We start from the raw sequence: 20,469 nt of genomic DNA, 5'->3' as shown, positions 1-20,469 counted from the left end.
AAGAGCCAATGACAACCTGTATCATAACAAAAATAGTTAATTCTCAAATTCTTGTCATATTTGGGCCTGCATCCTGATAATCTGGCTGCGCCAATGATGAATTTGCAAACATGTAAAATACAATGTTATTTCTTACAAGGGCCTTCCAATATTACAATATTTTTTTGGGTTGTAAATTTTCTTCCCAGTTCTCTAGCTTCACCTGAGTTTTAAACGGCAATTTCAATATATTGAAATGATTGTGAAGAAAACCAGTCTAAGACATTTCTGCTCTGAATATGTGAAAGAAAGGCCAAGAAAGAGAATTGAAAAGGAAAAAGACAGAAACATGGATCAGGTAGAGGTGGCTGGTTTCCAGTGTATCAGGGGAGGAACATAGGGGATTGAGGAGGATAGTTAAGAAGAAAATCAGAAGGTCAAAAAGGGATACCTCTGGTACATATACACATGGACCAGAGGTAGAACACAAAGTAGATGTTTTAAGTATATTAAGGAAAATAGGGAAGCCAGAGAGAGAATAGGGTCCCTTGTAAACCAAAGTGGTCATTTACATGTAGAGCCGTAGGGGAAGGTCCTCTGTGAATAATTCTTCTCTGCTTTTACCACAGAGAAAGACATTAAGACAAGGGAACCTGTGAAAGCTAATGGAGATGTTGTGAGGTCAGTTCACATTACAGTCAAGGAAGTGCTGGACGTTCAATTATGTAAATCTCCCCAGGCCTGCTTGCGTATGTCCCAGGGCACCTTGGGAAGCTGGAGATGAAATTATAGGAGCCCTGATTGAAATACATGTTTAGAGATACAGCATGGAAACTGGCCTTTCTGCCTATCAAGTCCACGCCGACTATCCATCAACCGTTCACACTATTTCCATGTTATCCCATTTTTGTATCCACTCCTTGCACAGTAGGAACATTTTACAGACCAATTAGCCAACAAACCCACACTTCTTTGGGATGTGGGAGGAAACCAGAGCACCCAGAGGAAACCCACATGGTCACAGGAAGAACATTCAAATTCCCCACAGACAACACTCGAGGTCAGGGTTGAACCCAGGGCTCTGGCACGACCAGCTGCATCACCGTATTACCCTAATTATCATTAGACCTGGTGAAGTGCAGGAAATCTCAAGGATGGCTAATGTTGTATTGCATTTAAGAAGGGATGCAGAGAAAAACCTGGAAACTATAGACCAGTGAGCCTAACATCTGTGGCAGGTGAGTTACTGGAGAGGTTTCTGAGGAATAAGGAAAGACAGGATTTAATTAGGTTTAGTCAGCATGGTCTGATGGGTGGGAGGTCATGTTTCATGAATTTGATTGAGTGTTTTTTGTGACCAAGAAGGTTGATGTGGTTTATGAAGGATGAAAGTTGATATGGTTTGTATGGACTTCACCAAGACCTTTGAATCAGTGTCGGGCCTATTGCTTAAGAAGGGACTCGAAAACTCTCCAGAGATTCTGCCTGTCCCACTGAGTTACTACAGCATTTAGTGTCTATCTTTGGTTGAAACTGGCATCTGCAGTTCCTTCCTACCCATTGCTGTTTGCCATGTATATCAATAATTTGGAGAAAAATGTTTAAGGTATAAATAGATTGTTCCAAAATAGATGTTTTTTTACAATGGAACTTGATCAGCTGGGCAAGTGGACCGAGGAATGGCAAATGGAGTTTATTTCAGATTTGCGAGGTGTTGCATTTTAGGAAGTCAAACTAGGGCAGCTCTTTCATAGTAAATGGTAGGGCTCTGCGGAGCGTTGTACAAGAAGTGGATCTCGGGTTCCCTGAAGGTGGCATTCCCTTCATCATGAAATTCAGCACAGAATGTGTAGGAAGCAACTGCAGATGCTGGTTTACACCAAAGATAAACACGATATGCTGCCTATCTCAGTGGGTCAGGCAGTATCTCTGGAGAAAAGGAATTGGTAACATTTTGGGACAAGACCCTTTTTTCAGACTGAAAGGCAGGGGAGAGGGAAGCTGGAGGTAGGAAAAGGTACAAAGAACAAATGTGTAGGAAGGAACTGCAGATGCTGGTTTAAAAACAAGATAGACACAAAATGCTGGAGTAACTCAGCGGGACAGGCAGCATCTCTGGAGAAAATGAATGGGTGATGTTTCGGATCGTCTGAAGAAGGGTCCGGGGTCGACTCATGCAGCCAGGTCTCGGTGAAGCACAGGGCAGCGGCTCGAGATAAGTCCTTGTTTGTTTGTCACAGGAGTTTCAGTTTGTCCAATTTGTTGTTGAGAGAACGTAGATTTGCATGGAATATACTCGGAAGGCATGTGCTTAATCCTTGTTGCCGGAGTCGGGCGAATGCTACAGAGCACTTCCCCCGGGTCCTCCTATGTCTCAAGGCCTGGGACACAACCACACCCCCGCTGGCAAGTATGTCTAAATAATCCTGGACAAGAGGTCACAGTTTAAGGATAAAGGGGAAATCCTTTAGGACCGAGATGAGATAAACATTTTTCACACAGAGTGGTGAATCTCTGGAACTCCCTGCCACAGAAGATAGTTGAGGCCAGTTCATTGGCTATATTTAAGAGGGAGTTAGATGTGGCCCTTGTGGCTAAAGGGATCAGGGGGTATGGAGAGAAGGCAGGTACAGGATACTGAGTTGGATGATCAGCCATGATCATATTAAATGGCGGTGCAGTCTCGAAGGGCCGAATGGCCTACTCCTGCACCTATTTTCTATGTTTCTATGTCTAAGTGAGAGAAATCCAGAACAATATTTGGAAGAACCGAATGTCTGTTGCTAATGTGTTCCTCTCTCATGAAAGTAATCTTTGTGGTGGTGTGCAAATAAATCTTGGGTTCCAAGTCCATAACTCCCCGAAAGTGGCAATGCAATTAGATAGAGTGGTATAGAAGGCATACAATATGCTTGTCTTCATCAGTCGGGCATTGAGTATAGGGGCCAGGAAATCAGGTTGCTACAATATAGAACCTTGGTTTGGCCACATCTGGATTATAGCATGCAGTTCTGTTCTTTCCATTATAGGAAGAATGTGGAGGCTATGGAGAGTGTAAAGAAGAGGTGAACCAGGATGGTGCTTGGATTAGAGGATATTAGCTATAAGGAGAGATTGGACAAAATTGTATTCTTTTCTCTGGAGTATCAAAGGTTGAGCGAAAACTTGGTGAGAGTATATAAAATTATGAGAGACGTAGATAGAATAGGCATTCAGAATTTTTTTCCGAGGGTGGAATGTCAAAGGCTGGAGGGCACAGGTTTAAAGTCAGAAGGTGGAGAGCTTAGAGATGTGTGGGACAAGTTTTTTTTTACGCAGAGAATGGCAAGTGCCTAGAACGATCTTCTATGAGTGGTGGAGGATGTACAAATTGGAGTGGTATTAAAGATGCTTTTGGACAGGCACATGAATGCGCAGGGAATGGAAGTATAGAGATCACAAGCAGGCAGAGGAAATTAGTTTATCATGGCATTGTCCGGCACTGACATTGTTCCTAAGCTGTTCCATGTTGTTCTATGTACGAGGAAACAGTTGATATAGAGCTGCCTCTAAAAGCATGCAATGCACACCTCCACAACAGTCCTCTGGACTGAGCAGGCCAGTAATTGTGAAGCAAGCCATATGATATTTCAAAGGCATGTTTTATTGATACTTAAAAAGTTGAACAAGTCTCAGGCAGGAATCTGGCCCACATAAATGCCCTTCAAGTAAAGGACATAACAATTGTGAAACTCACCACCCACCCCCAAATGATCTCATGCCCTAACTCCATCCAATCTCTCCTTTACCAATCTCCCATCCAGCAACCCAATTAAAAATTCAACTCCTGATCAAACTCGAGTATTCTAACACTACCACAATCTCCTACCCCCCCCCCCCCCCTTCCCCCTCTCCCACCCCCCCATCATCACCCACGCATCCCACTAGCTCCACCATTAAATTACTTAATTTGCCATTGTTTATGCCAATCCTTGAAGTCTGGCTAATTGTCTTCTCTCCAGAATCTTCTCCCCACATCTTCAGATACCTAGGTCCCATGTGACTCTAACCATTCCTCTTCAAACCATTACCTCACCATTGTGCCTGTCCCTCAGTGAAATCAGTTTAAAAGAGTTGAATAGTGGTTTACACATCTGTAGCCTTCTGATGCTTTGAAAATTAGATTTTTTTTACTGCCTTTTCTCAGCACATAACCACCTTCAGGAACATATTGAAATAAAATATAACCCTCCACTCATATTTATTGATATATTGATAAGATACAAAATATTGCATTTGTTAAGTTTTCATATACTTTTGGTTAAGATTTATAATTGTTTTGTTTGGAACTTTTAGTCTCAAGTATGTTTTCAAAGTAAAAGGTACACAACATCTCGTCTTACCTAAAAAAGTGTAACATTTTACAGGGTCCCTCTCAAAATGAAGCAATAAAATCACTCCTGCTTAATTTCCAATTATTGTTAATCAAATCTGAAATCACTTCCCCCTACCTCAATTTATCATTTACTTCTGCAAGTCTCTCCAGGTGTCCTTCGGTCTGCTGCATACAGTTCCTGTAATTTTGAACTTTGGCAGCAAGTAGACCAATTAAGCCTGTGTTACCATGGCCTACAAACACTGGAGAGAAAAACACAATCATATCATTATTGAGCTTGCAAACATCAGTTATTAGCATGCTATTCTTCAGAGGCTTTATATGCAATGCCTTAAGAGGTTAAAAGGTTTTGCCTCGTCACTTATACAGTTCACGTTATTTAGATTAATTTAATTAATCTAATACACCACAAGTAAATCAAAATGGTTTTAATCACAAATGTATACTCTAAATCAGCAACAAAAAAAAAATACAATTGGACCTCCACATTGGTAAAACAATTGTGCAGTTAAACATTGTATGTATTTATTCGCTGACGCTTCAAGATGGTGAAAATATAGCATCCTGTTAGCGTCACTCATTAAGGTCCCCTACTTGGCCTTAATGCACTGATTTTAGCCAGCTACAGTGTACAGTTCTTGACATCCATGCCAGCTCTTGTTGACATGCAAAAATGGGAGTAACCTGGATGGTTATGTATTTACCCTCCACCTTGATCACATGACTCAAGCCACGCCTAAGCAGTATAACTACCTGAATTGTTTTTGACTAATTTTAATGTATTTGTAAATACTGACAGATTTTCATGTATATTATTATATAATACCCATCAATTCACATGCACATTGTTACAGTAACTGATAATTGTATTAATATCAATACAGTGGTTCAATTGGTGAAAGTCTGTAAAAACCTAAATCCATCTGCATCTTGCAGGAAATAAATTTTAGCTTGAAACCAAATGCAACAAATATTGTATAGGAAGAAACTGCAGGTGCTAGTTTAAACTGAAGATTGGCACAAAATGCTGGAGTAATTCAGCGGGACAGGCACCATCTGTGGAGAAAAGGAATGGGTGACGTTTCGGGTCAAGACCCATGTTCAGACAAGATTGTCTTCAAAAAATGCTTATTGGGATATACATGGGTAGTCCATCGGCTTTCGCCCTTTTTAGGCCATCAAAATTCAATATTTCGCCAAAGGCATTTTACTGATAAAATTGAAACAAAATTCTGTTACTGTTTTCATATCAAAACGCATGTAGTGGACACTTGTTCCATAATTATATACTGAATGTCCCATAAACAACTGACCTTTAGCCTCATTTTCACTATCAAGAACCTTCCGAAAAGAAGAACGAGCGAGAGCCTCTCCAGCCTTAATCATCAAAGATCGATTATTTTGGTCACATTTCAAGTCATTGAACCTTTTAACCTAAAATACAGAAAAACAATCTTATCTTATGTATTTAACTATCACACACATCAACAGAACAATAAGGTACACCAAAAAGCTGGAGAAACTCAGCGGGTGCAGCAGCATCTATGGAGCGAAGGAAATAGGCAACGTTTCGGGCCGAAACTCTTGTTCCGAAGAAGGGTTTCGGCCCGAAACGTTGCCTATTTCCTTCGCTCCATAGATGCTGCTGCACCCGCTGAGTTTCTCCAGCTTTTTTGTGTACCTTCGATTTTCCAGCATCTGCAATTCCTTCTTAAACATAACAATAAGCTTATTTTAACAAAAGCAGTTTATTTGTTCTCTTTGGCATATAAAATATGCTATATTTTATATTTCTTAAATATTTTTTCTACTCAAAAAAAAATTATATTTGATGATCATCCAAGGAAATGCAATTATATTAAGTAGCTCCCCTATGATGCTACTCTCCTGATGAATTGGCATGGTTTCTAATGTAGTTAAAGTATAGTGTCCTCCGTAATGTTTGGGGCAAAGACCCATCATTTATATATTTGCCTCTGTACTCCACTTGTAAAAAAATCACATGTGGTTAAATTGCACATTGTCACATTTTAACAAAGGGTATTTTTATACATTTTGGTTTCACCATGTAGATATTACAGCAATATTTATACAGTCCTCCCATTTCAGGGCACCATAATGTTTGGGACACAGCAATGTCATGTAAATGAAAGTAGTTATGTTTAGTATTTTGTTGTATGCAATGACTGTTTGAAGTCTGTGGTTCATGGAAATCACCAGTTGCTGGGTGTCTTCTCTGATGATGCTCTGCCAGGCCTGTATTGCAGCCATCTTTAGTTTATGCTTGTTTTGGGGGCTAGTCCCCTTCAGTTTTCTCTTCAGCATATAAAAGGCATGCTCAATTGGGTTCAGATCGGGTGATTGACTTGGCCACTCAAGAATTGACCATTTTTTAGCTTTGAAAAACTCCGTTGTTGCTTCAGCAGTATGTTTGGGATCATTGTCTTGCTATAGAATGAACCGCCGGCCAATTAGTTTTGAGGTGTTTGTTTGAACTTGAGCAGATAGGATGTGTCTATACACTTCAGAATTCATTATGCTACTACCATCAGCAGTTGTATTATCAATGATGATAAGTGGGCCAGTACCTTCAGCAGCCATACATGCTCAAGCCATAACACCCCCACCACCGTGTTTCACAGATGAGGCGGTATGCTTTGGATCTTAGGCAGTTCCTTCTCTCCTCCATACTTTGCTCTTGCCATCACTCTGATATGTTAATCTTCGTCTCATCTGTCCACAAGACCTTTTTCCAGAACTGTGATTGCTCTTTTAAGTACTTCTTGGCAAACTGTAACCTGGCCATCCTATTTGTGCGGCAAACCAGTGGTTTGCATCTTGCAGTGTAACCTCTGTATTTCTGTTCATGAAATCTTCTGCGGACAGTGTCATTGACAAATCCTCACCTGACTCCTGAACAGTGTTTCTGATCTGTCGGACAGGTGTTTGGTGGATGTTTCTTTATTATAGGGAGAATTCTTCTGTCACCAGCTGTGGAGATCTTCCTTGGCCTGCCAGTCCCTTTGCGATTATTAAGCTCACCAGTGCTCTCTTTCTTCTTAATGATGTTCCAAACAGTTGATTTTGGTAAGCCTGGGGTTTGGCTGATGTCTCTTACAGTTTTATTCTTGTTTCTCAGTCTCATAAAGGCTTCTTTGACTTTCATTGGCACAATTTTGGTCCTCATGTTGATAAACAGCAATAAACGTTTCCAAAGGTGATGGAAAGAATGGAGGAAAGACTAGGTGCTGAGATCCCTCTTATACCTGCATTAAGGAGGCATTTAAACTACCAGAGCAATTACCAAAACCTGTGAAGCCATGTGTCCCTAAATGATAGGTCTGTTCCAAACATTATGGAGGGCACTGTACACTTATAGTGCATTATAGGTCAGGTCGGGGGGAGTTCCCCCCGCCACGGGTACCATGTAATCCCGTGCTACCTGCTCCATGGTCGGATAGTCGGCGACTAAACCATCTCCCCCACCTGGTTTGCCAGGTGAGGAGGGGGTTGTGGACCCCCAGCAGGACCAAAAACAAGACCTGTCAAAGGGCGGATGAGCTCCTAGCGAGCCAATGGCCATCCGCACTTCAGTAGGAGTGGCAACCACAGTCGTACCTAGCATTGTAAGGAATGTTGATAAAGCACACACACCAAAATCCTATACTTCCAGCGGCGGAGGTCCGCAGGAACTAGTGGACAGAGATGTGTGGTGCATCTGTCGCCGTTCCCGTCGTAAACCAGCACCACTGCGTTGTTAATGTTTTCAATGATGATGATTGAAATAAAAGAATGAAATGCAGCAAAGCGACAAAATTACTGAAACAGCATATTACATGTTTGACATACCTAACAAACTCTGAAACTATGTTGCTCTGTCAGGCTCAGGACTTTGATGGTGTTGGACTGGCAAAGTTGGATTAATTCCACTTAATACCCCAATGCCATTGTTTTTAAATTGTTTTTATACTACAGTACTATTATACATAGGGAGTACAGAACTCCTGTGAGTTTAACAGGAATCGAGGAACTAGAGGTCCTGATAATGAAAAGTGGTGCAGAAACACGGACCCTGGTATGGGAAAAATAGGATGGTCATTGACACCTCATGAGCCAGATGGAGAACCATCAGGATTTCCAAAAAAACAAATAGCATATTATCAGAGTTTGATTGTACAGGTAATTCTGCTGTAACACAATAGTTGGGTTTCTCAGAAACCTTGTGTAATCGACATACACGTTACAAAAATAACTGTGGCTCTTCCCCAATTCTGTTCAATAACTATTCCCTAACTCCATATCTGGTTTGAGCACCATATCAGAGGAAGGATGTGCTGGCCCTGGAGGGTCCTGAGGAGGTTTATAAGAATGATCCCAGGAATTAGTGGGTTAACATGCGATGAACGTTTGAAGGCACTGGGACTGTACTCGCTGGAGTTTTGAAACATGAGGGGGGACCTCATCGAAGCGTACCAAATAGTGAATGGCTTGGTTAAAGCAGAGGATGTTTCCACTAGTGACTGTCTAGGACTGGAGGTCATAGCATCAGAATTAAAGGGTGTTTCTTGAGGAAAGAGATGAGGAGGAATTTCTTTAGTCAGATGGTGGTAAATCTGTGGAATGCTTTGCCACTGAAGGCTGTGGAGGCCAAGTCAATTGATAAATTTATAAAGCAGAGATAGATTCTTGATTAGTATGAGTGTCAGGGGTTATAGGGAGAAGGCAAGAGAATGGGGTTAGGAGGGAGAGATAGATCAGCCATGATTAAAAGGCGGGAGTAGACTTGATGGGACGAATGGCCTAATTCTGTTCCTATCACTTATGATATGAAATCTGGTTGATTTCTAAGTAAAGAAACAAGATATAACACATATCTCTTTTTTATTAATGAAAATTAATCTCTCTCTGGAGACTGCTGAAAGCCGCTGTCGCATTGCTGAAATGACTGATTCTCACATTCTAAAACTCGCTTTGCAGACCACGGAGCTCCTTGTCAACTGCTATCTGATAATGGCAGTCAATTTACCAGCCAGCACTTTGCTGAACGCTGGGGTTTTCTCCACATCACCAGCAGCCCTAAATATCCTTAAAGGGCGATCTCACAGTGCGACCTGAAGCAAGACCTAACAAGAGTGTAACATCGTGGGAACCTTCTGCGATAGCTGTACGGCATTCGTGGACCACCGAGGACCTCCGTGGCGCTGACGGCAGGCAGTCGTGTGACTTGGTAAGGTCGGGAGAAAATTCAAACATTTTTGAATTTCTCCAAGAGTGTCTTGAGCAGCGTTGCAACATTGTATGAGTGCAGATGCCAGTGCGATATCCTTGCGATATCCGTGCGATATCCGTAATGACTCTTACGAGTACCGTGGGAACTCCTGCAAACGGCAAACCCGGAAGCTTGACAGAAGGGGCATAAGGTGAGGTTAAATAAATATATTTTTTACTATCAGATTGATGACTGCAACTCTTCATTAACACATCACTACAAGAGGAATGTCTCTAATGTTATAATCCCTCTCATGCTGAAACACAAAATAGTTGAAGGGAGGTGAAATAATCACATTTTTATTCTTTTTCATTTTTGAGTGTTGCTGAGCGATTGCACTCTCACTTGTTGAGCTATTGTACTCCAGCAGTTTGTGTCTCTTTTTGTCTGAAAGCAGTTTCTAACTGGAGGAACTCCGCGGGCCAGGCAGCATCTACGGAGGGAAATTGACAGGCGAGCCTTTCCTCAGGCTGCCTTATCTCTCTACACACCCCCCCCCCCCCCCCCCCCAACTGCCACCCACACACACAAATGCTGGAGAAACTCAGCGGGTGCAGCAGCAGCATCTATGGAACAATAGGCAACGTTTCGGCCCGAAAAGTTGCCTATTTCTTGTGCATATGTCGGAAAAAAAAGCAGATGCCGGTTTAAAGAGAATAACTCGACGGCAGGCAGCATCTTTTGGGAGAAGGAATGGGTGACATTTCGGGTCGAGACCCTTCTGATATGCTGCTTGTCCCGCTGAGCTACATGTTGTGTCTATCTTCGTTTTAATCCAGCATCTGCAGATCCCTCCTGGCCGAACCCGATTGAAAGATGAGAGGCTGGGCGATAGAAATCATTAATTGAATTAAATAACTAGATACCTGTCTAATCGTATCTACAGGATTGTACAGGCTAGATGGAGGAAGAATGTTCCCGATGTTGGGGGAGTCCAGAACCAGGGTCCCAGTTTTACAGTCTACCATGGGAACTCTTTAATTACAGCGGGAAACCTTCAGTTTCCCAGGGGGTCGGGACGAGACTGGAGTTGGGAGGGAAAGGTGGGGGAGTCGAGGGAGAGGAGGGGGAGACAGATGGGGGTGTCTTCATTTAGTGGCGGTGGGTGTCTGTCACTGAAACAGGCAGGTGAGATTTCACATTCACCTTGTGTGTGCCTCTCTCTCTCTCTCTCTCTCCCTCCCTCCCTCCCTCTCACACAGGCATGAATGGATGAACTCCGCGGGCCAGGCAGCATCTACGGAGGGAAATGGACAGGCGACCCATTCTTCAGGCTGCCTTATGTCTCTCCCCCCACCCACCCCCCCCCCCCCCCCCCCCCCCCACTCCCACCCACACACACGATTGCTGGAGAAACTGGGCGGGTGCAGCAGGGCCGATGGAACGTTGTCTCTTTCCAACGTTTTGGCCCCGCTGCACCCGCTGATTTTCTCCAGCATTCGTGTGTGTGGGTGGGAGTTGGGGGGGGGGGGGGGGGGGGGGGGGGGGGGAGAGGCATGGCAGCCTGAAGAATGGGTCGCCTGTCCATTTCCCTCCGTAGATGCTGCCTGGCCCGCGGAGTTCATCCATTCATGCCTGTGTGAGGGGGAGGGAGGGAGGGAGAGAGAGAGAGAGAGGCACACACAAGGTGAATGTGAAATCTCACCTGCCTGTTTCAGTGACAGACACCCACCGCCACTAAATGAAGACACCCCCATCTGTCTCCCCCTCCTCTCCCTCGACTCCCCCACCTTTCCCTCCCAACTCCAGTCCCGTCCCAAGTTTGGTCTGTGAAACGCAACACGCCAGCCCCGACAACCAGCCCGGTGGTCAGTCCTTTGAAGATAGACACCAGTTGCTTGGAGCAACTCAGCGGGACAGGCAGCATTTACGGAGGGAAATGGACAGGCGACCCATTCTTCAGGCTGCCTTATGTATCTCCCCCCCCAACTCCCACCCACACACGTGAATGCTGGAGAAACTCCGCGGGTGCAGCAGCATCTATGGAACGAAGGAAATAGACAACGTTTCGGCCCCGCTGCACCCGCTGAGTTTCTCCAGCATTCGTGTGTGTGGGTGGGAGTTGGGGTGGGGGGGGGGCGGGGAGAGAGAGACATAAGGCAGCCTGAAGAATGGGTCGCCTGTCCATTTCCCTTCGTAGATGCTGCCTGGCCCGCGGAGTTCATCCATTCATGCCTGTGTGTGTGAGAGGGAGAGGGAGAGACGCAGTCCTGGTCAGTCCTTTGAAGATAGACACCAGTTGCTTGGAGCAACTCGGCGGGACAGGCAGCATCTCTGGAGAGAAGGAACGGGTAGCGTTTCGGGTCGAGAGCCTTCTTCAGACTGAAAGTTTCACCTCTCAGTAGATCATGAAATAACACAATCATCACGGTCAATGTGAGATACAGTGTTTATTCATATTTGACAAAATAAAAAGACGACTTCTTGCACATATTGAGAGAAGGTGCATCACACCAAACAACATTTGTCTAAAAAAACAGATTATTCTTCAGCTCATTAAAGGGCTCGGGTGAAAAAAACCTATATAGTGTGTGACAACAAAGTAACATCATTTGTGCCACGTGATTAACTACACTACAGTCCACGATGTTCATTCACGATTAGCGGGAAAGATCGGGAGACGGCCAAGTCACTCGCAAAAATGACAGAATTGCAGAGTACCGTGGGAACTCTTTATCTACCTCCCGCTATATCGTGAGGAACTCTTGCGGAACTCTTACTGGACCACGACCACTTCACTCAGGAGAGATCTTGCATCAGGTCGCACCGTGAGATCTAGCAATTAGTCGATTGGGCAAGCTGAACGTGCTGTTAGGGGAGTGCCAAAAAATTAATGGAACAACCTCACAGAGCTAAATCCAATGTGTACCTGGACCTGCTCAACCGGCGCAACATTTCCCGCGACCCTGTCTTGGGTTCACTTGCTCAGACTTTGTTGTCAAGACAGACCAGAGCCACATTGCGTGTAGCGGATCAGGCACTAGTCCCGCAGGTGGTCCCACCATCAGAGGTCCAGTCCAGGCTGCAACAAAAGCGCAACATTCAGAAAGAGTGGTTTGACAAAACGCGCAGATCGCTGCCACCATTAACCGAAGGGCAAGTGGTTCGTTTGCAAACGGACAAAGGTCATGACCGTATTGGTGTAATTTCTGGAACTGCCTCTGTGCCACATTCATACTTGGTCATTGCCGATGGCAGCACCTCCAGACGTAGTAGGCAACATATCCTGCCTGTGAATGAGCCAGCTCCAACTACGTACTATCCTGACCGCACAAATGTACTTCCATCCACGTCCAGCGGCATTGGCCCAACTACACCAGCATGCCAACCCGTTTTGGAAATGGTTACTTTGCCAATGGCTACACCACCTGTGCCAAAGTCTCCTGCTTCCTCACCGGGAATGCCATTTCAATCTCTGACACCAATTATACCACCGATTGTGTCCCCGGTGGCGAATAATGGAAATGGTCTATATCGTACACGTGCTGGTTGTGTTTGTAAGCCCACCTTAAAGTACCCAGGCTAAGTTTGACCTTCCTCCAGTTTATTGCCATTTACTATGTATGCTTTATATTGTCAGTAGTTTTGTATTTGCATTTAATTGTTTAAGAGGGAGGATGTAGATGAGTGTGACTCATACTGTGGCTCTGCCCACAGGCTTATTAGAAAGTCAGAGATAGATGGAGATGGAGATGGAGATGGAGATGGAGATGGAGATGGAGATAATTCTAATAAGCCTGTGGGCAGAGCCACAGTACGAGTCACACTAATCTACATCCTCCCTCTTAAACAATTAAATGCAAATACAAAACTACTGACAATATAAAGCATATTATAGATATAGATAGATATAGATAGATATAGATAGATATAGATAGATATATTAATGTATACATATACATATACAAAAATTAATTTGATTTGGGGTGGACTCATTAGTTAGGATTGCTGCTTGTCTGTCATTGTATCGGCAACACCCGCATTATGGGCGAGAGGAGGCATTCCTAGAAAACAGTCCGTATTCCAGTTTTATGCAATGTGAAGTCATATAATCTGTGCATGTGTCAAGAAACACGTTGAAAAAAAAAATGTTGTTAATTTCGAATTTTATTCCATATCTTAAATTGTTGGGTGACGTTTTACAAATTGTGTAAAGGAAAATTTCCAGTACCTAAATGACCGTAACACAGGTATTGTCATTATAGCACATTTGGAAAGTTTTCCATAATCCCCTTCAATTGACAACAGAGTCAAAGTTTGTAAAAATGGTAGAGGAATCTTTGGCCCCTTGGTTGCATATTTCTGCAACTGGCCCAAATACGGGTGTGCATGGGAGAATTTTGGATCAATACAAGCTGGTCCAATGAATGAAAGTGCCAACATTTGCTTCCAATTGGGTGGTTTTTCTGTGGCATTCCTCATGCCCATTTCTCTTCTTGTTTTCAAGTGGCATAATTGTTGCATATTTTAGACATCAGTATTACAGGATGTAAAGGTCTCTGGTATAAATGATTAACTTTATTATTTTTCCTTTTATATTTAGTTAAGAGGCACAAGCGTGCTTTGACAAGAAGCCTTTTGCCTTCTTTTTTGCCCGCTTCCCTCTTGTCATGGGCATTCCTGATGATTCCAAGTTATGTGAGTAATAAAACCATCCTTCAGGGAACTTGCAGCAGCCTGCTACCACACAAATCCCCTGCATTTCCTGTAAGATTCAGCTACAATGCTGATGCAGAAGAAGACCTGGCACTTAAATATCCAGGGTTTATTTGGTACCTATCTCCTGACCACATGACACCTATCAGAGAATATAAAAATGGATTGGGGAAGATGTATATGATTCTATTCCTACCTTGTGAGCTATTTTATTAGTAACTAGACTAAGTGGGACCCGTTGTGTCACAGCTTCACACAGGAGGGCTGGTCCTCCAATGCAATATTCCACCTCTCCATCAATTCCAATATTCTTGGATTCTTGGGCTGGCAGCTCAGCCACTCAAGCCTGGTGTGCTGGCAGCTCACTCGCTCACTCAAGGCTGGTGGGCTGGCAGTTGAATCACGGCCATTCCTTGAAATGCCACTTCAAGCAGGGTGCACGGCTACCAAATTCGAGTGCAGTTTCATATCACTTCAAGCAGGGTGCAAGGCCACCAAATTCAAGTGCAGTTTCCTGCCACGTCAAGCAGGGTGCAAGGCTACCAAATTCGAGTGCAGTTTCCTACCACTTCTAGCAGGGTGCAAGGCCAGTAAATTCAAGTGTAGCGTCATACCACTTCAAACAGGGTGCAAGGCCACCAAATTCAAGTGCAGTTTCATACCATTTCAAGCAGTGTGCAAGTCCACTAAAGACAGAGAGTCATGACCTCTCCCTCCCCCTTCTTGCAGAGACTGAGCCGCGCATACTTCCAGGTTTTATAGTCCCTCCCACTAGAAGCGGCGTGACCTTCATTCTCCCTCCCACTAGAAGCGGCGTGACCTTCATTCTCTCTCCTGTGATTGACAGAAAAGAGAATCTCAACATTTTTTAACACTAATAACTCTTTTATTTTTCATCGATGGGAAAAATCCTCGGCACCTGATGAGCAGAGGGAGGCAGAGTAAGATGGCCAAAAATTACAACCGTACGTGGTAGCGTTTTTCCTAAAATCAATATACAGCGCAAACAGGGAGTGGTCAAGATTAGATTTTGAATTATATAGATGGCAAGACAACTTTTGCATTTTCAAACCAACTTTGCAATAAGGCAAGGCAACTTTTGCATTCTCAAACCAACTGTTCACTTAGGCAAGGCAACTTTAGCATTCTCAAACCAACTTTTCAATTAGGCAAGGCATTCTCAAACCAACTTTTCAATTAGTCAAGGCATTCTCATATCAACTTTTCAATTAGGCAATGCAACTTTAGCATACTCAAACTAACTTTTCAATTAGGCAACGCAACTTTATCATTCTCAAACCAACTTTTCAATTAGGTGAGGCAACTTTAGCATTCTCAAGCCAACTTTTCAAGTAGGCGAGGCAACTTTAGCATTCTCAAGCCAACTTTTCAATTAGGCGAGGCAACTTTAGCATTCTCAAACCAACTTTTCAATTAGGCAAGGCAGCTAGCATTCTCAAACCAACTTTTCAATTAGGCAACACAGCTTTAGCATTTTCATACCAAAGGCAAAGCAGCTTTAGCATGCAGCTTTAGCATTTTTCAAACCAAAGGCAACACAGCTTAATCATTTTTCAGGAGAGAGAATATCAACATCTTTTAAACATTAATATGTCTTTTATTTTTAATCGATGGGAAAAATCCTCTAGTCATGACCAGTGGAGGGAGACTCTGATTAAGATGGCCAAAAATCGCATTCATAAGTGGCAGCGTTTATTCTAAAATCAATATACAGTGCAACAGGAAGTGGTCAAGATAAGACTTTTAGTAATATAGATGATAGTAACACACTTGTGTTCTTATTGATAATGCCTTTTGTCTGTAATTTTGATTAAGCTATATCATATCGTCAAAAGGCCATTTTGGGTCTTTCTGTCTTGAATTTTTTGTTTGTATGATGACTTCAGTTAATTGTTCTACATTTTAGCTCCACCAAGCCAACTTATTCTGAAACTACACCACTCATCAGTTCTTGAAGACATCATGAAGAAAGTTCCAAGCGCAAGAAACCTGATGTTTGAAGGAGAAAACATAAGAATCTTCAGAGATTATCCAGCAGATGTTGTAAAGAAGATAGCACTTTTCACCAAGTCACGTGTTATCCTCAGAGACATACCAGGTTTAAGATATGGACTAATGTATCCAGCCAAACTAAGGGTCATATACAGAGAATCGGAGCGTTTCTTTAACGACCCAGAAGACCCAGCAAAGTAACATTTGGCATAGATCTGTATGAAAATGCATTGACTTTAACTGATTACTAGCAGGGCTATGCTTTACCTATCCTGCTTGTTATATTGTGTGTTTAATTTACCCCTTTTATATGTATTTATAAGGTGGTAGAGTGATATAAAGTGTTTTTTTTTTAAATGTGTAAAAATGTTCGTATAAGATGGCCGGCAGGTAAACAGGCGGTTAAGTCTAGACTAACTTAGCAGAGATAGAATGGAATGTTTGGGGAAAAAAAGAGGAGGATCCGTGGGAAACGCGCAGGGAGATTGATCAAGATCTCCCTGAATAAGTCAGCTCCGAAAACAATTTAAACTTATAATAATTATATAACATACTAACAAACGTACCAAGCCGTCTATTTTAATTTAATACTTAAGTCATGAGATTTACTAAATCTAGGCAACGGTTAAATAATCTGTTTTTATCCAAAATGTGGTTAATAACTATACAAGCAAAAGGGCTAGAATTCCCAGCAGTTGGCAAGTCAGAGCGAGAGGGAATATGTTAGAGAGGTGGTCGAGGAGGGGTAAGGTAATTAAGATTTAGGAGGCAGGGGGTAGAGGAAGGAAGTATGAGACGAGGAGAATTACAGTATGTTATTGGAAGGGGGATTTAGTGTGGATTAGTAAGGCAACCTGGGAAAGTTAGGATAGTCAAATAGTGAAGAGAGTAAATCGGATGACCAGGCAGAGGGTAGGGGTTAATAGAGAAAGAGAGGTCAAGTAAGTGAAGATGGGCATTAGGCAAGTTGTAGTAAGAAGCGAGGATGTTTAGAAACAGTATTAGATTGATTGGGGAAGCTGTGAAGTTGAAGTTGATGGTTGTTTGAGAAGGGAGGAGAGAGAGAGTTCTCGCTCTGCCTGCGGAACTGCTGGAGGTTATAATTAATTCCTTTAAGCCAGACAATTTTAAACCAGCTATGTATTTAACATACTAATTTCAATAAGCAAGTTAAGAATTTTTATATTTCTATATTTCAATTTAACTAGTAAATACCCACTTAGACGTATGCTATTAGAAGAAATCTAATTCTCTCAGATGAAATTATTTACGGACTGCTCTCCGTTTTTTCTTTGTTACATTATATGTCGCTCAGCCCCTTTTGTTTAGTATTACTATGCAAGGGGCAGAGCTAACTGAAATTAACATCCACGGAAGCTCACAAGAAATATCCCACCAGGGGATGGGTTACACGCACAGTACCTTTAAATGCTGTGACTTTCGATGTTTTTTATAATTATTTCGTCTATTTAGCACATTCTCTACTTACTCTTCTTAAGGCACTTCTTCTCGGGATATACCTGCAGGGCTTTGAAATTGGGCTCACCCACCCAGTAACCAAAAGGTTGATTTTAAATATTGTGTTGCCCCATCTGAAACAAGGGAAACCATGTAGGCTCTAATGCAAGACGATCCTTTGAAGAAAATTGGAGGAATCACATTTTGTAGTTGGAATATTAGGGGCGCTAATGAGCCAATTAAAAGGGATAAGATTCTAGCCCATTTAAAATCGATTAATGCTGATATAATATTTTTACAGGAGACGCACCTCAAAGTTCGAGTGCATAACAGGCTGAAGGCTAACTGGATTGGCCAATTATATCACCCTACCTTTCTCTCCAAAGCTAGAGGTACTGCAATTATAATTCATAAATGTATACCATTTAAACATAAAGCCACTATAGCAGATAAGGAGGGTAGGTACATCATAGCATCTGGGGAGATATATTCTACTCCACTTACAATGGTGAATATCTACGCTCTCAACTTTGATAACCCACAATTTTCTAATAAAAAAATTAATATAATCTCAGATTCAACCCAGCAAAATCTGATAATTGGAGGAGACTTCAATTGCGTTCTGGATCAATATCTGGATAAATCCTCACAACAAAGGAGATATCATACAAAATCAAAATCTAGCGAACTCCTAAACACGTATATAAAAATTACAAATATAACAGACGTATGGAGGATTGCGAATCTATCCGGAAGAGAATATTCTTTCTATTCAGCCGTGCATAAAACGTATACACGTATTGATTATTTTCTGGTGGACAAAAATGAATACCTTTTACAAGAAATCCCAAATATCATAATAATATTATTTCCGACCATTCTCCTCTAACTTTCTCCCTAAAACTTGAAGGAATGTACAATAAAAAAATGTTCTGGAGATGTAATCCTCAAATATTAACTGACCCGGCTTGCTGTGAATATCTGAAGCAACAAATGGAATTGTTTTATGAGACAAATGATCCACCAGGTATCTCGGCTTTGTTATTATGGGAATCTTTTAAGGCTTTTATTAGAGGTTCTATTATCTCATATCAAGCATACCAAAATAAAAAGAATAGGATGGAACAACTGGAATTAGAAGAACAGATCAGACAGCTGGATTCAGAAAATGCTATAGATCCTTCTATGGATAAACATAATAAGATAGCAGTATTAAAATTCAAGTTAAATCAAATTCTCTCTGCAAGAGTTGTCAGGCTATTTCAAATTACTAAACAGAAAAACTTTGAATTCGGCGACAAACTGCATAAACATCTGGCACGCCAGTTGAGAAAAATGGAAAAAGATCATACTATTCAAAAAATTAGATCAGAAAATGCGAGTTGTTTACACTCCCTCAAGATATAAACAAAAGATTTTTTCAATTCTATCAACATTTATACACATCTAAAACTTAAATCGAAATGATAAAAATTAAAAACTTGCTCGACAATTGCAATCTCTGTCACTTAACGTGGTGGAACGTGAAGAATCAGGAGCGCAGATCACAATAAAAGAAATTGAAGAGACTATTAATTCACTGAACAATGGTAAAACGCCAGGCCCAGGCGGGTTTAGTAATAAATGTTATTAAAAAAATTATGATTTAATCTCCCCGCGTTTACAAGCCCTTTATATACACGCATTTAAAGAACAGACGCTATCACAAACTTTAGCCGAATCAACTGTTACACTGATACCCAAAAAAGATAAAGATCTCGAAGAGCCAGGATCATATAGAGCAATAGCTCTGCTAAATACAGATCAGAAAATATTAGCTAAAACCCTGGCAAGAAGACTAAGCAAATACATTAGTGAGTAAGGCAAGGCAGTGCCTTTACCACCTCAGGCAATTGAGGAAATTCAGAGTGTCTCCGAGGATCCTCCAGTGCTTCTACGCAGCGGCGGTGGAAAGCATCTTGTCTGGGAACATTACCATCTGGTTTGGGAATTGCTCTGCCAAGGACAAGAAGGCTCTGCAGAGAGTAGTGCGTTCGGCCGAACGCACTATGGGAATTTCACTTGCCCCCCTGCAGGAAATATACATCAGGAGGTGCAACTCCAGAGCCAACAATATTATCTGAGACCCCTTCCACCCCTGCAACGGACTGTTCCAGCTGCTACGGTCAGGCAAACGCCTCCGTTGCCATGTGGTGAGAACGGAGAGGTTGAGAAGGAGTTTCTTCCCAGAGGCCATTCAGAATGTAAACGCCTATCTCACCAGGGACTAACTCTACTGAACGTTTTTCCTTCCATTATTTATTATCTAAAAGAATATGTGTGTTACGATTGTGTTTATAGTTTGTTTGGTTGTTTGGTTGTTTGTCTTTTGCACAAAAGTCCGCGAGCATTGCCACTTTCATTTCACTGCAAATCTCGTATGTGTATGTGACAAATAAACTTGACTTGACGACTGACTAATACATTCTGATCAAACTGGGTTTATACCCAAGAAACACTAGTTCAACAACTTGAGACGCCTGTTTAATATAATGTACTCACATAGAACGATAAAAGACGTATCAATTATTTAATTAGATGCAGAAAAAGCATTTGACCAAGTAGAATGGAAATATCTTTTTACATTATTGCAAACATTTCAATTAGGAGAAAATTTAATTTCATGGATAAAGTTGTTATTTGACAAGCTGACTGCCAGAATACTGACTAATCAAACACT

General features: G+C 42.1%; 1 protein-coding gene across 3 annotated transcripts in view; it reads right to left on the bottom strand.

Moving 5' to 3' along the window:
• Positions 1–20,469, bottom strand: part of LOC129703923 (cilia- and flagella-associated protein 46) — a 219,745-nt gene that overhangs the window by 150,093 nt on the left and 49,183 nt on the right. For all 3 annotated transcript variants that reach the window (XM_055646637.1, XM_055646638.1, XM_055646639.1), the window contains 2 exons: positions 5,668–5,788; positions 4,470–4,596 (listed from right to left, as the gene is read on the bottom strand). In XM_055646637.1, the coding sequence (XP_055502612.1) occupies positions 4,470–4,596; positions 5,668–5,788 (248 nt within the window). The remainder of the gene's footprint in view (positions 1–4,469; positions 4,597–5,667; positions 5,789–20,469) is intronic.

The sequence above is a fragment of the Leucoraja erinacea genome, chromosome 15 (genome assembly GCF_028641065.1).
Source record: "Leucoraja erinacea ecotype New England chromosome 15, Leri_hhj_1, whole genome shotgun sequence".
Lineage (NCBI taxonomy): Eukaryota > Metazoa > Chordata > Chondrichthyes > Rajiformes > Rajidae > Leucoraja > Leucoraja erinaceus.
Note: the sequence above shows the minus strand (reverse complement) of the source record. Positions and strands in the feature narration are given on the sequence as shown.